The sequence below is a fragment of the Enhydra lutris genome, unplaced genomic scaffold (genome assembly GCF_002288905.1).
Source record: "Enhydra lutris kenyoni isolate GAN:26980312 unplaced genomic scaffold, ASM228890v2 scaffoldscaffold17, whole genome shotgun sequence".
NCBI classification, from domain to species: Eukaryota; Metazoa; Chordata; class Mammalia; order Carnivora; family Mustelidae; genus Enhydra; species Enhydra lutris.
In genome coordinates, this window is record NW_019154101.1 from 1,999,072 (window position 1) to 2,013,611 (window position 14,540).

General features: G+C 43.0%; 1 protein-coding gene across 4 annotated transcripts in view; it reads left to right on the forward strand.

Annotated features, from left to right (window-relative positions):
* LOC111147673 (adhesion G protein-coupled receptor F5) overlaps positions 1 to 14,326 on the forward strand; it is a 68,192-nt gene extending 53,866 nt beyond the window's left edge. For all 4 annotated transcript variants that reach the window (XM_022503879.1, XM_022503881.1, XM_022503880.1 and 1 more), the window contains 7 exons: positions 1,503 to 1,711; positions 3,968 to 4,147; positions 5,954 to 7,348; positions 8,433 to 8,474; positions 8,564 to 8,623; positions 9,220 to 9,304; positions 11,783 to 14,326. In XM_022503879.1, coding sequence (XP_022359587.1) covers positions 1,503 to 1,711; positions 3,968 to 4,147; positions 5,954 to 7,348; positions 8,433 to 8,474; positions 8,564 to 8,623; positions 9,220 to 9,304; positions 11,783 to 11,862 — 2,051 coding nt within the window. In that variant the 3' untranslated portion in view covers positions 11,863 to 14,326. The remainder of the gene's footprint in view (positions 1 to 1,502; positions 1,712 to 3,967; positions 4,148 to 5,953; positions 7,349 to 8,432; positions 8,475 to 8,563; positions 8,624 to 9,219; positions 9,305 to 11,782) is intronic.
* Positions 14,327 to 14,540: the final 214 nt, after the last annotated feature.

A 14,540-nucleotide genomic window follows, 5' to 3' on the forward strand; every position in this document is an offset into this window, starting at 1 on the left:
GGGAGGCAAAGCACCGGACTGGGCGGTGCCTAGTGTCTTTGCGGGACTGACACCCCTTTGAGGTTTCAGCAAAGGAAGAAAGGGTGTCACCACTAGACAGGGCTACATGAAAATATCAATCTAAAAAATAGGCAATCATCCTTCCCATCCTTCGTCATCACCAAGCCTATATACCCCCCTGCATAATATTTTCAAGGTAGAAGGTCATGGTTTATGGCCATTTCTATAATAGCCCATGACCAAGAACTCTCCTCAGGAGCATCAAAGAGACAAGTGAATAAAGCATGGTCCAGGGCTTCCACTAAAAACAATCCTCTTCCCCAGAAATCTTGTCTGTACCAGGACCTCTGATATCCAAAGCATTCATGACTCTATCACCAGGCATGTTTGGTTTACTGAGTGATCTGTGGTAATTCTGATGTATTGGTAACTGAGCTCTGGACACCAAAGTGGGAAGCAATTTAGAGTTCCCTATCTCCCTGAGTCACTGTTCCCTGACCCTACCAAGCATACCTCTTCCAGGGGCAGCCAAGACCCCTTCTTCACCGCCCCCTGTGCCACCATCTTCACCCAGGCACAGACATGTTTTATTCATTTATGTTTGTTCTTCTCTTCCCTCATACCAGATCTGATTCCTCTTCCTTTTCCCAGTAGAAATTACTTACATATTTCAAGATTTTATACAATGACTGAGAACTCAGTTGATGTTAAATTTGTAAGTTGGTGAGAAAGGGATCTTATCATCAGAGAATCAAAGTCCCTTGGAGATCAGAGATTCTGCAACAAATGTCATTTTCTCATTCCAATCTGGTCTTGAGTTGACATGAAATAGAGTCAACTCTAAGGGCAGCCAGAAGGAACAAATGTTTACAAATATTGCTTAGAATATTCAGGTCATGGGTACCTGGAATTCCCACTATTAATTATATATGTGAATTAAGGCAGTGCTTCTCAACCTTGGCTGCATGCTAGAATCACGGGGGAAAGTTAGAAAATAGCCAATGCTTAAATCTCAGCCCCAAGGGGTTCTTATCTATTTGGGCTGAGTGAACCAGGACATTGGTATTTTCCTAGCTCCCCAGGTGATTCGAATATGCCAGAGTTGAGAATCCCTTGGATTAAGGCATATTGTCCCTGAGATTCCTGGTAACCTGATTATCTCTTATCGGAATGAGCACACATTAAGCTCTCGTGATTTTTCCATGGCTTAGATTTAACAGACAGCTGAGAGAAGATTCCCAGGGATCGGAGGCAGGGATGAGGCATACAGGAAATAAATTGTTAGAAAAGCAAATGCATGTGAAAGATTTGGGTCAAAAGCACTAAAAGGGGCTTTGGAAGATCAGGAGCAAAATAAAGAAAGTGGGTAACTCCGAAAAGGTTGCGGAAAACTAAAGAGAAAAATGAATTCAAACAGCAACATTCTAGCTAGCCCTGACCCTCTTTTGACTATCCTTTTTCCTCCTTTCAAATTGTCCTTTTTATTTCCGTTTCCAATGCAGGAGAGAAGATCATGTGCCGAGATTCCACAATAGGTGTTGGGGAACCTGGGAAAGTCATCCAGAAACTATGCCAGTTCTCAGATGTACCCAGCAGCCCTGCGGGTCCCACCGGCGGGACAGTGACTTACAAATGTGTAGGCTCCCACTGGGAGGTGAAGAAAAATGACTGCATCTCTGCCCCAATACATAGTCTGCTCCAGCTGGCCAAGGTGATCTTTACACCTCTTTGACTTTGAGCTCTTGGTGGGGAGATCCATCTAGCTTATCATATTTCTTAGCAAATGGGCCTTGGCCTGGTTGGTGTTGCTCCCAAAGCTACTTTTATTTGTTTATTTCCAAAGAAGAGGTAATCCTAGAAATGCTTTATGTTTTTCTTAAGTACAAATATGGAGACCACAAAATATGTATTCTGCTCTGGGACCAGCTGTGTACCTTCACCTTGACTTCTCAGTGCCTTGTTTCTATTACCTCTGAAGTGCAGGTGGAATTATCTTCTCTTACCACTCTTCTTTGAATAATCTTGATTACCAAGTAAGTAGCTCTCATCTTTTCAGAAGGAGGAGATACATTAAAAAAATAAGGTTCATCTGTGTAAAAAAAAAAAAAAAAAATATATATATATATATATATATATATATATATATATATATGCTTGGGCTTTCTGCTTTTATAGGTCTGAGATTTCTTCCACCCTTAGAGGTAAACTTTAGTTATGAAAGATGGAACTAAACTGCCTCTCTTACCTAGAAGAGAGGTTCCTGCCACGTGGTAGGGGAAAATTTCTCCTTTCATCAGAATAAATAAATGTTATCTCATACTGAAGTTGTCAAGAGTAGAGACCTCTAAAATGCCATGAGTCACACTAAACAAATACTGACGAGGCCACTAGTGGAGTTCTAGTGAATGATATTGTTAGACAAGCCGTTCCAAACACTCTCACTGTTGGAAGAAGAATTAAGGAAAAGGAGTAGCACTGATTTGTGTCTCATCTAATTATCTTCTGTCTCTCCTCTTGTCTTGTACTAAATTCATTAAAATACCTACTAGGTACGAAGCATTATTGCAGGTGCTCTCAGGGGAAGGCCACAAAACCAGAATTCTGTCTCTGATTTGCTAGAGGATGTAATCCTGTTGGGTAGTTCAATACACATTAATTTTGCTTAGGATAATCAGGAACCTCTGCTTGAAGAACTTGGCCTCTGAGTTGGACCTTGATGAGGATGCACCAGTGATATGAATTTCCCTAATTGAGAAAGATGGGAATATTTAATTTGAATTCAATATTGGGCCCTGGTCCCAATTCTAGATACTTAGATGCATTTTCAATGGAAAGGTTGGCCTGTTAGCCTATCAGATCTATCCATTCAACGTATATTTATTGAATACCTATTATGTGCCAATTTATGACTTATACTGTATCAGGCATTATAGCATATCGGACGGAATATAACATGTTTCAAATTGCTAAGGAGCTTGTAATTTAATTGGAGAGATATTGAAAGTCAAACACAAGATGACATTGGTAGAAATGTCACAAATGTAAAAGTAGGTTAAATATGTTAAGTATGTTAAATAACACTTACGGGGGCATCTGGGTGTTGTAGTCCATTAAGCATCTGACTCTTGGTTTCGGTTCAGACCCTGATCTCAGGGTCGTGAGATTGAGCCTCACATTGGGCTCCATGCTGAGCATGGAGTCTGCTTGAGATTCTCTCCCTCCCTCTTCCCCTCCCGCTCATGCTCTCTCTCTAATAATAAATAAATAAATAAATAAATAAATAAATAAATCTTTTTTTAAAAAATAACAAAGACTTAGGAAGTCAAAGGAGGAAACTCCCCTGGGTTGGAATACTCATCAAAGTTCTTTATGGATGAGGTCAAATTGGAGTTCATCCTTTAATTGTAAGTAAGGGCTTAGGAAGTAATTGGGTAAGTAATTAGGAAACAGAAGTGGAGATGGCCGTATAATTTACCATCCAAACCAGGACACATTTTGAAAATAAAAGAGAGTGCTAGTAATAATTACACTGGGTCAGCAGATATAAAGCAGAACTGTCCCAGGAAAATTGGGATGGAGAGTCACCCCCCCTAATGGTCAGCAAAGTAAGTGACAAGAAAAAGCAGAGTAGCAAATGTGTTTCCATACAGACCATCAAGGGATAATTTTACTCAATTTTAATCTAACTCTCTAGGAATCAGATCCCCTTTCCTTTTTCTTTAACTAGTAGTCATCGGATTGCCATGTGTTTTACTCTTCCCCTTCTATGGGTGAGGTCTTATTCTATTCTGAATAGCACACAGATTAAGAGAGAAGTTATTTTATAGGGTATATTTATAGGAATGGAGAAAAAAAAGAAATCCTGAATGTAAGAGATTTTCATCATGGGTAGATCAGCAGGATTTGTTGACAGGACTGACTGGCAAGGTTTTTGAGTGTCTGTTTGTGTTGGCTTTTGTTTTACTAGGCTTTGATCAAGAGTCCCTGTCAGGATACAAAGCTCCCAGCATACCTGAAGGATCTTTCTGTCAGCACAGGCAAGGTGAAACATGAAGTCAGCTCATTTCCCGGGAGCCTGGGAGCCATCATTAACATCCTCGATCTGCTCTCAACAGTTCCAACCCAAGTGAACTCAGAAATGATGACGGTGAGTTGGTTGAGACCTTACAGGAGTTTTGGGTCCCCTCTTTTCACCCCTTGGGACTTCTGGTCAAGAAACGTAACTTGTCGCCATTATAGCTCCTTCTTTGTCTTCTCCAGAACAATACTCTGGATTTTAGAGTCACAGAGTATGCTTTGTGCTTTGTCAGCTATGGTTTTTAGGGTGGGGGGGGGTGTTTCTAGTATTCATTTGGAGATCAAAAGATTTCTAGTATTCATTTGGAGATCAAAAGAATCTCCATCTCAGTTTCCTCATTAAAATAGAATGGATACTTATCTGCTTTCTAAGAAAACCAGGAGGGAAAGGTTTTCAGAATATTGTACAATGGAATGGATGGAATGTATGGACTTCTCAGTGATCTAGAACTAAACATGACCTTGAGGCAATCAGGGTTCTGAGAGGAGTCAACCAGAATTCAAATGAAGAGTTCAAATGATGAGACTTTAACGAAAGGATACTTTCAGAGGTCAATCCAGGGATTAAAAAAAAAAAAAAAATAGAAGCCAGTACTACCCTGAGGCCTAAAGGGGAAAGGAGAGGATAGAGTGCACCTAAAGTGGAGGGAGAACAAAACCTTGGAGGAGGGATCACTAGCGGGAGCAACAGAACTATCACCAAAGATGTGCAGAAGACAGTATGTGTGTAGAGGGGAGAGGGGGTGACTACGGTGGGTCGTAGGAAAATATATTTCAACTTCTTCCTTCTCCCACCTTCCCATCTCCTGCCAGTGCTTCCCAGTGGCCAAACACAGCCAGAGGTACCTGGCAAGAGCTTGGGGAGCAAGGGTCCAAGGAGGTTATGTGGACCTCCTATGGCGAGGGTAAGGGAGTGCCACCCACTGGGTGGCTTACCATGACAGGAACTTATTCTGTCATAGTTCTCAAAGCTAGAAGTCTGAAATCAAGGTGTCTGCCAGGCCATGTTCCTTCCCAAGTCTCCAGGAAAGACTTTCTCTGTCTCTTCCAGTTCTGTGTAGCTCCAGCACTCTTTGGCTTGTAGCTGCCTCAGTCCATCCTCTCTGTCTTCATGGGACCTCCTCGTCTCCATTTATCTTCTCCTCTTCTGTCCCTCATAAGAATTCTTGACATTGGAATTAGAGCCCACCTAGGTAATCTGGGATGATTTCCTCTCAAGATCCTTAATTTAATCATATCTACAAAGACCCTTTCCCCAAATAAGGTCACATCCACAGGGTCTGGGTATTAAGACATGTTCTTTTGGGCACCAACATTCAACAAACTACAAGGCTCATAGTTTCAGATTGAACAGAACAAGGCAAAGGAGGGCAAAGAAATTATATTGAGAGATTGAGAGAAAGCCCAAATGGAAAATGACAAACCCAAGTTTATGGGAGAAAAGATAAAAATATTTAGAAAAAAAAAAAAGAATGATGCCTTTGCCAGCAGTTTGGCATTCAGCTTTGGAGAGGGTCTTTTGAAACAACTTCACCCTTATTGAGAAAATATCACTCTCTACAGGCTTGAGATTTTAGATAATATAATACAGTGAATACATATCTCTACCAGTCTGCTGAATTGGCCTTAGTGGGTAATGGAGGGTGGTACTTGGTAAATGATTAAAGAGGTCTCCCAGCCCTGGGGATGCATCCTCTGCTAATTCCCTGCCATAAGAAGGAGGGACACAGAGCCCCATTGCCTGCGATGCCTCATTTTTCTCTTATCTTTTCCTCTTACCTGTTATCACACAACCAGCTTCTAGGGAGATGTTATTTTTTCTCTTTTATGATTGAAAGAATTTGGTTGGTTTGACCCCATGTCATGTCAATTACAGAACATTCTCTCTACGGTTAACACCCTCCTCAGCAAGCCCATGTTGAGTACCTGGAAGGTGTCCCAACAGCAACCGACCAACCAGAGCTCACAGCTTCTGGATTCAGTAGAAAGATTTTCCCGAGCATTATGGTCTGAAGATAGCACTTTTTTGTCCATCAACCAAACGAATGTGCAGATGAGGAGCATGATAATAAAACCTGGCCATCCAAAACCCTACAAACAGAGCTTTGTTTTCTCAGACTCAGACCTCTGGGGCAACGTGGCCATTGAAAAGTGTGAGCTGGGAAGCCTGCCGTGGGGTTCGTCTATTGTCACTGTGGCTTTCCCAACTCTCAAAACCATCCTCACCCAGGACAGTCAAGGAAAGAATGTTGCGAACAGCTTAGTGATGACAACCACTGTTAACCACAATATAACCATGCCATTCCAGATTTCAATGACTTTTAAGAACATCAACCCTTCAGGTGGGGAACCACAATGTGTATTCTGGAATTTCAGCCTTGCCAACCACACAGGGGGGTGGGATAGTAGTGGGTGTGAAGTGAGACGAGTTGACGGGGACAGTGTCTCCTGCATCTGTGACCACCTGACATCATTCTCCATCCTCATGTCCCCCGACTCTCCATACCCTGGTTCCCTCCTGGAAATACTACTGGATATCATCTCCTACATTGGGTTGTGCTTTTCCATCTTGAGCTTAGCAGCATGCCTAGTGGTGGAAGCTGTGGTGTGGAAATCAGTGACCAAGAATCGGACATCCTATATGCGCCACATCTGCATCGTGAACATTGCTGCCTCCCTTCTGGTGGCCGACATCTGGTTCATTGTGGCCGCTGCCATCCACGACCATTTTTATCCTCTCAACAACACAGCCTGTGTGGCCGCCACCTTCTTCATCCATTTCTTCTACCTCAGTGTCTTTTTCTGGATGCTGACTCTGGGCCTTATGCTCTTCTACCGCCTGGTTTTCATCCTGCATGACACGAGTAAGTCCATTCAGAAGACTATTGCATTTTCTCTTGGCTATGGCTGCCCTCTTGTCATCTCAGTCATCACGGTGGGGGCCACCCAGCCCCAAGAAGTCTACACCAGGAAGAATGCCTGCTGGCTCAACTGGGAGGATACCAAGGCCCTGCTGGCCTTCATCATCCCAGCGCTGATCATCGTGGTAGTGAACATGACCATCACAGTTGTGGTCATCTCCAAAATCCTGAGACCTTCCATTGGAGACAAGCCAAGCAAGCAGGAGAAGAGTAGCCTGTTTCAGATCAGCAAGAGCATTGGGGTCCTCACACCACTCTTGGGGCTCACCTGGGGTTTTGGTCTTGCCACTGTGTTCCAAGGAAGCAATGCTGTGTTCCATATTATATTTACGCTCCTCAATGCCTTTCAGGTAAGTTCTGCAAGGCAGGGCTCTCAGGAAGTATCTGAACTGGTGGGACAAATTAATGATAGAAACACAAACAGGGGTAGGAATGGGGAAGGATTTTAGTCCAGAGGAGGCCCTAGCCCTAAAGAGGGGGAATTACAAGAACCCAGTGAGATAAAAGGGACCCATTCCTCTGCTCCCATGGAACCTTATACCTCTTATCACCTGCATTATAATTTAGCTATACGCATGACTTACTTTGAAAAGCCCTAATAATACAAGTAGGAGGAAAGTCCCTTCCCTACACAGGATTTTTCTATTTACCCAACATTATCACGATGCCACTTACTATCTCCTAAATGAAAATGCCACTATTAAACCAAGTCATTTCTCCACTTAATTTCCACAAGCATTAAATGAGCACTATCTTTGTGAATTCAGGGATAGCATCTGTCTTCCTTATCACTTTATCCCTATATTACCTAGTGGTACAGTGTAGGTGCTCAATAACCATCCGGCAAATAAAATGAATGTCATGTGCCACATAGTATGTTCTCTAGAAACATTTGCTGAAGAATGAGAGAACGAATGCCCCATGTAGGGTAGACGTTCTGCTCTATTATACTAAAATGAAAAAGACACACCCTTTGCTCTCTTGCAGTACATAACAAACTATATATAAGCCACGTTGTTAGAAGAGCTTTAGCAAAGGTATAGGCAGCAAGGAAGGAATGCTTAACTCTGATTCAACCAGCAGGTGGGGGGTAAGCATGGGCTCCCATGAGCTGAGGAGGAGGCGAAACAGACACGGTCCCGGATGCTCTTGCCAAAGCCGCACAAGACCTAACCTCTGCTCCTAGGTCTGGCTTCAAACTATAAGGCTCATGTCTAATGAAGTGTACAGCATGGCCTGACTAGAAGGGACCGGTTATTTCACCCGAGGCCCCAGGTCCGCATCACAATGACGTGAACACTACTGCAAATAGAAGAGGAGTATTCAGCTGCCCAACAGCTGGCAATGCCAGGCTAACAATACTTCCTATTTTGCTGGACAATAGACTATGATTAAAATATCCTTCTTCCCAATTCTTTTTTTTTTTTTTCCCAGGGATTATTCATTTTACTCTTTGGATGCCTCTGGGATCAGAAGGTAAGAACTATAACCGTTTCATGCTTCTAGAAAAGTCAAAGTGCTTGTGGCATATTGAACTCACGATGGCTTCTTTTAAACAACGGTAGGTCCAGGAAACCTTGTTAAAGAAGTTTTCACTGTCAAGATGGTCTTCACAGCACTCAAAGGTCAGTCTTTCCTTTTAGAGACTTTTGAAAACCTCTCTCTCCACACCCAGATTTAGCATAGATTATTTCGCTGTTTTTGCTTTGGACTTGATTCTGCCTATTAAGGTCAGCCACAGAACTACCATTAAGATGCTGTCCCACATCTTTTAGTAGGAATCGGATAGCACAGATAATACCAATTGGAGGTCGAAAATCAAAATTCACTGAGAAATAAGAAACTTCTGGGGAAATTTAAGGCACTAGAGAACACAACATAAAGAATAACGACGAGTATATTTTCCGTAATTCGTTTTGGAAAGTAACCATTGCACTCAAACGTATTTGACTGTCGTCACATGTCAGAAGATACCAAACCCTATCAAACAGCAAAAATGCATTTGAAAGTTATTTTCCTAAATCTGATGAGAGTCCAGTATTTCCAAGTGGCTTTCCTGCTTGATTTGTTTGAAGCAGAAATTCACGCTCGTCCAGGCTTTTTCATGGGAATGAGAGATGCAGACAATGACCACTAGTGGGCAGCAAATGAAACATCGTAGAGATAAAACAGAGCTTTGGTTTAACATTTGCTTTGTAACTGTCTTTCTTCTCTTTTTCAGTCAACATCCCTAGGTTCATCGACACCAGTATTTTCTATGAGTTCTCCCATATCAAGAAGATTTAACAATTTGTTTGGTAAAACAGGTATGTAGTGACCTCTAGGTCACTCCCTAGAGCACTTACTTACTTTGGGTTGACTCAAACAAATTTGCCCTGATGGGGAATCTCACACCCCTACCTTCCCACTCGCCGCTTTACAACAATCACTGACAATGGCCTCATTTGGGCGCAGAGGTTAAATACAGGAACTTGCTTACATTTTCCCAAACCACCAGGAGGCTGGTACAGAGGGCAGCTAATAATAACTTAAGGATAACTTCAGTGGGCAACTAATAATAACTTGAGGATAAAATTTGGAGAATCTTGACAAGCCTGTGGAGAGCTGTCTGTCAAAACTCTATCAACTACAAAAAAGAGAACTGTGAATTGCTGGCCTTGTCAAACATGGAGTTCTTTGCTAGTCATGCCTTTTTTTTTTTTTTTTAAGATTTTATTTATTTATTTATTTATTTGCAAGAGACAGAGAGAAAAAGAAAGAGAGTGTACAAGAAGGGGGGGAGGCGGAGGCAGGGAGGGGGTGGTGCAGAGGGAGAGAAGCAGGCTTCCCACTGAGCAGGGAGCCAGATGCAGGACCCTGGGATCATGCCCCAAGCCAAAGGCAGACGCTTAACCGACTGAGCCACCCAGGTGCCCTCTTTGCTATTCATGTTAAATAGAAATAGGAAGGTCATGTTTATGGGTTCAGGTGTAGCAAAAAATAGATTTAAAAAGGTCTACTATAGGATCACATGCTGTGGGCTCCTTTCCCCCTTTTTATTTTCCTTTCCTTTTTCTTTCTTTCTTTTTTTTTTTTTTTTTTTTTTGGAGTGTGCTTGTTGTACACATTGATGTTTACAAAACTGTGCATAAATGTAGGAGGAATCACCCAAGTTGTAGTCACTCCTATTCTATTAGGAATCAATCCCTATCTTGGAGGTATAAAATCAATAATGTTAATGACTTTGGGCAATGGGTCTCAGCTATGCTGGGAAATTGAAACCTCTGTCCACCATTCCCCTACCTCCAGGAAACTAAGTACCAGAATTGCTTCCAGCTTCTTGAAAATGAACCGGTCTCATAAAGGCAGGACCTAGAAATGTGTCAGTATTCCAGACTAAGGCTTTTCCTGTAAAATCAAATTCGGGGGCACCCGGTTGGCTCAGTGGGTTAATAAGCCTCTGCCTTTAGCTCAGGTCATGATTTTAGGGTCCTGGGATTGAGCCCTGCATCGGGCTCTCTGCTCAGCAGGGAGCCTGCTTCCCCCTCTCTCTCTGCCTGCCTCTCCACCTACTTGTGATCTCACTCTCTGTCAAATAAATGCATAAAATCTTAAAAAAAAATCAAATTCAGAGAATGCCTATCAATTGCTAGAACTCCAGAGGACTTGGTGTTTGGGGCTTCCATTTGATGCATTACTTATGAGAGTGGAGAGGCTTTCCTTTTGACGTTGAACGTCAGTGATTGGGCCTGCTGTGAAATGATCCAACCTTCAAGGGTGGAGGACCACCATGGCACTTGGCCGACACTGTCACTGGAACACGCCGACCATTTGCATCCAAGTGAAAACCCTACAGAATGGGTTTACTGAATCAGAATTACGCAATCTGAAGCCAAAAAAAATGTGTTCTTTTTTTTCTGAATCGGGCTGATCAAAGTTGGAGTTCAGGCTGTGTTCCTGAGGTCCCAGGGCCTGAGATTCCCAGTCACTGCCATTGGACGTCCTCTCCAGGGTCATTCTTGCGCCTCCGTGTTGGCCTGCTTGAGGATCCCATAATCACTGTAACTTTGGTTTATGTTGTCAGCAGCCCCAAGGGGCCCCCCAGGCAGTGATGGAAACCTTGTTAGCAGTGGCAGCTCACCAATCTGATGGTAGGGTGGGCACCGTGTCCCTTCCTCACCCAGCACCCCGACTCCACTTGCCCATGCTCAGTCCCTGCCTCCTGCTGATGCCAGCCCATGTGTGACTGCTCCATGGCTGCCCCCACCACCCCACTGCACTTTTGTTAGCAGCCCCTGACCTCCACTTCTTTCCTGGTCCTGCTTTTTCTTCTCCTTTAATTTGCTACTTTCTTTCCTTTTCTGCCTTTCCTCCCCTCCCCTCCCCTTCCCCTCGCCTTCCAGCTCAGCCCTTGGACCCCTCCCAGGAGCCTCCCCAAGTCATGCCCACCCAAGGGGACCAGGGAGCTTCCCTCACGTGATGTCCCCAGGCCCATGCATGTGGTGGCATGTGGAGGGCTGCCCATGTTCACATTCTCCCTGTCCTGTAGAAACCTGGCTGCTGGTTTGATGGGAAGTAGTTAGTGCTTGTCTTGTCGGCTGCCACGCATGCTTGAGAACGACGGCTGTTTGTTCTCTGGCCCTTCTGGGTCCTGGGGAGGGGGTGGACATGGGTTTGTTTCCAGGTATGGCAGAGCCTACCTGGCTCTCGAGCGAGAGCTCCCCTCGGGCCACATCGGGAAAGGTGCATGCCACCATGATCATGAATTCTTGCACTTAAGCCTGAGCTGCTGCTCTGTTTTTCAGGAACATACAATGTTTCCACCCCAGAGACAAGCAGCTCATCCCTGGAAAACACATCCAGTGCTTACTCCTTGCTCAACTAAGAACAGGAAAATCGACCTGTGTGTGACTTCTTTAAAGGACAGTGGATATGCTCAGGAAAAAAAAAAAAATCTTTTCAAAGCCATGGGTAAAATGTTTCCTCCCCAGGCTTTCTGGAGCAGATGCTGAAGAGACTCTCTCATTAGGGAAAAGAAGCTTTCTTTCCTAAAGACAGACTAAATGTAATTGTTAAGTTTATTTGCTGCCCCACCCCCACCACTTGTGTGATACTAAATGTGTACAGTATTTAAGTGAGACTCAAAACCCCTGAGGCCCAACTTCCCTGTTTGTAAAATAGAATTTCAAAGAGACATTTTTCCTTGTCATACGTTGGGCACAAAAATAAGCTTTGATTCAAATAATAAACACAAGGCTAGTACCTAGGAAATACTTCAGTGAACTCTCAGAAGGAAGGAAGGAAGGACACAGGAAAAAAGAAAAAAATAGAGAAAAAGAATAAGAACCACATTTTTAAAATTTCCATGTTAACATAATCATTCTGATACTGCAACATGGAGAAGACAAAAATGGCTCAAAAATAGAAACTGAAATAAATCATGGAGAAAGTTTGGTATTTTCTTGGTATTTTCTTAGCTACATGAGAAAAAAAAAATTTTAAAGCAGTGGGAAGAGATTGGGAGGAAATTGTAACATCAGCATGCTTGCAAGTGGATAATAATATTTACAAGAAATGCATGGAAGAAGATGTAATTCTCCTGATGTTAAACGCACACAGACATATGCTGGTGCACGTGAAGTTTGGAGCTCAGGGCAGGGAGCAGGCAGAGGAAATGGGATAGCCACGCTTCACCAGATCCAAGCAGATCCAACTGCTAGTTACATTTTCTACCATTTATCAGAAAAGCCTTACCTTTTGGTTTGTTCCACTTTCTGAAGGCAAAAAATATATATATTTTTATATCCATCACTTGCCAAATGTGACATATGGTGATCTAAATGTGATATATTGCACTGGAAACAGATCACAACTGTTGTATATTGCATTTAACAGCTTTAACCAGGTACTTCTCTGTGCATCATAGGATAGATTTTCATAATCTTATGGCATTGTTTATCATTGTTGTTGCTACTGTGGATTTAGAGGCCCTTGGTGTGTGGTCTAGCTCCCCATGTATTAGCTCTTTCAGTCCTTAAGTTCCAAGACCAATATACAGTAAGAGTTTTGTATTGTCTAATTTGTGTTCATTCCAGCCACTTGGAAATCCTCTGAAATGAAATGTTACAGTTGGCTACTCTAGGCTCCCAATGACACTTGACCTTGATGAGTAGATGGTGGAGCTTTCCCTGAGGATTTGGCTGTCTGTGAATTACATGCATGTGTGTGTGTGTTGCTTGTGGTGTGTGCATTTCATAAAAATATAAATATTTATTAAAATTGTACCCATATTAAAGTTAAGCATGTGCTGTAGCCACACAACCATACATTCCAAATTGAAGTCTGATCCCAGAGACACAGTGAAACGGAATAAAAATATGGGGCTACTCGGGGAATATGGGCCGTGTGGTCTTCGTAAGGACTGAGAACCAGCAGGGATCCAACCAACAGGAAGGTGGACAGAAGAGGCTGCGATGTAGCAACCTTTTGTTCATTGAGTTTTGAACGAGTTTTCTTGTAACATTTTAACTCTTTAACATTTCTTCTTTTTATTTTTTATTTTAAATTCTACTTCTGCCTCTCTTTTCCTCAGGGAGAGAAGCAGGTGGGGCAGATAGAAGTCTTAATAGTGTTTCAAGTAAATGAGCTGCTCGTTTCAACACATTCACCAATGATGTAGACATCTACTCCCACGTTTGCCTGGAAATTGTCACAAAGGAAATGATGAAGCTATAAAATTCTCCAGGGATGGTCAGCTTGGGGCAGAAATCAGTACCGAGGTGACAGAGCCGAAGGCTAGGTTGGAGGATCAATGGGATGAGAATTAGAGGTTCGAGAGAGAATGGCTTTGATCGATATGGTTCCTGGAGTGATCTCAAGGATAACGGAGGCAAGGTTATATAGTACAGTGTGTGAGACTGGCCATCGTGACATGATCGGCCAAAGAAAGCGAAGCCTTCAGGAGGAGCTCCAAGATGACAATGGGACAAGAAGCACTGACCTTCCAGCCACGACAGTAGGGATCCTTTGGGAATCATTGTGTTGTGAAGGAACCTCTATAATGGCAGGAACCTTCGCAGCATTCATAGGATGTGGGTTTGGCCCTTTGCCCACATCCATTTACTGAGGCATGTTTCCTTACCCCCAACACACACGTGCACACACACACACACACACACACACATATGAGCTCATGGTTTCTAGCTTTCAAGCCACCACACCAGATCGAAATTCCAGAAAACCTATGAAAACAAAAACTTAGAGATGTACTTGCTCAACTGCAAAATAGTTTAACCACTGCTGTTTGCCAAGAATATCCTAAAAAAAAAAAAAAAAAAAAAAAAAAAAAACAATAGAATTCAATATTGTAAAAAGAGAGCCATCCGTGAGTCTGTGAGGTCCGTGAAAGCAGGAGCCCTGCCTGGTCCTGTGTTTACAAGTTCTCCACCAACAGTGACTGCAAGGATTTCAGCAGCAGATTTCTGAGGAAGAGGAGGAAGGAATGACAGCTCTGATGGTGGTACAAAGTGAGATATATGGTCTACCCTGCTTGCCAAGGGCTCA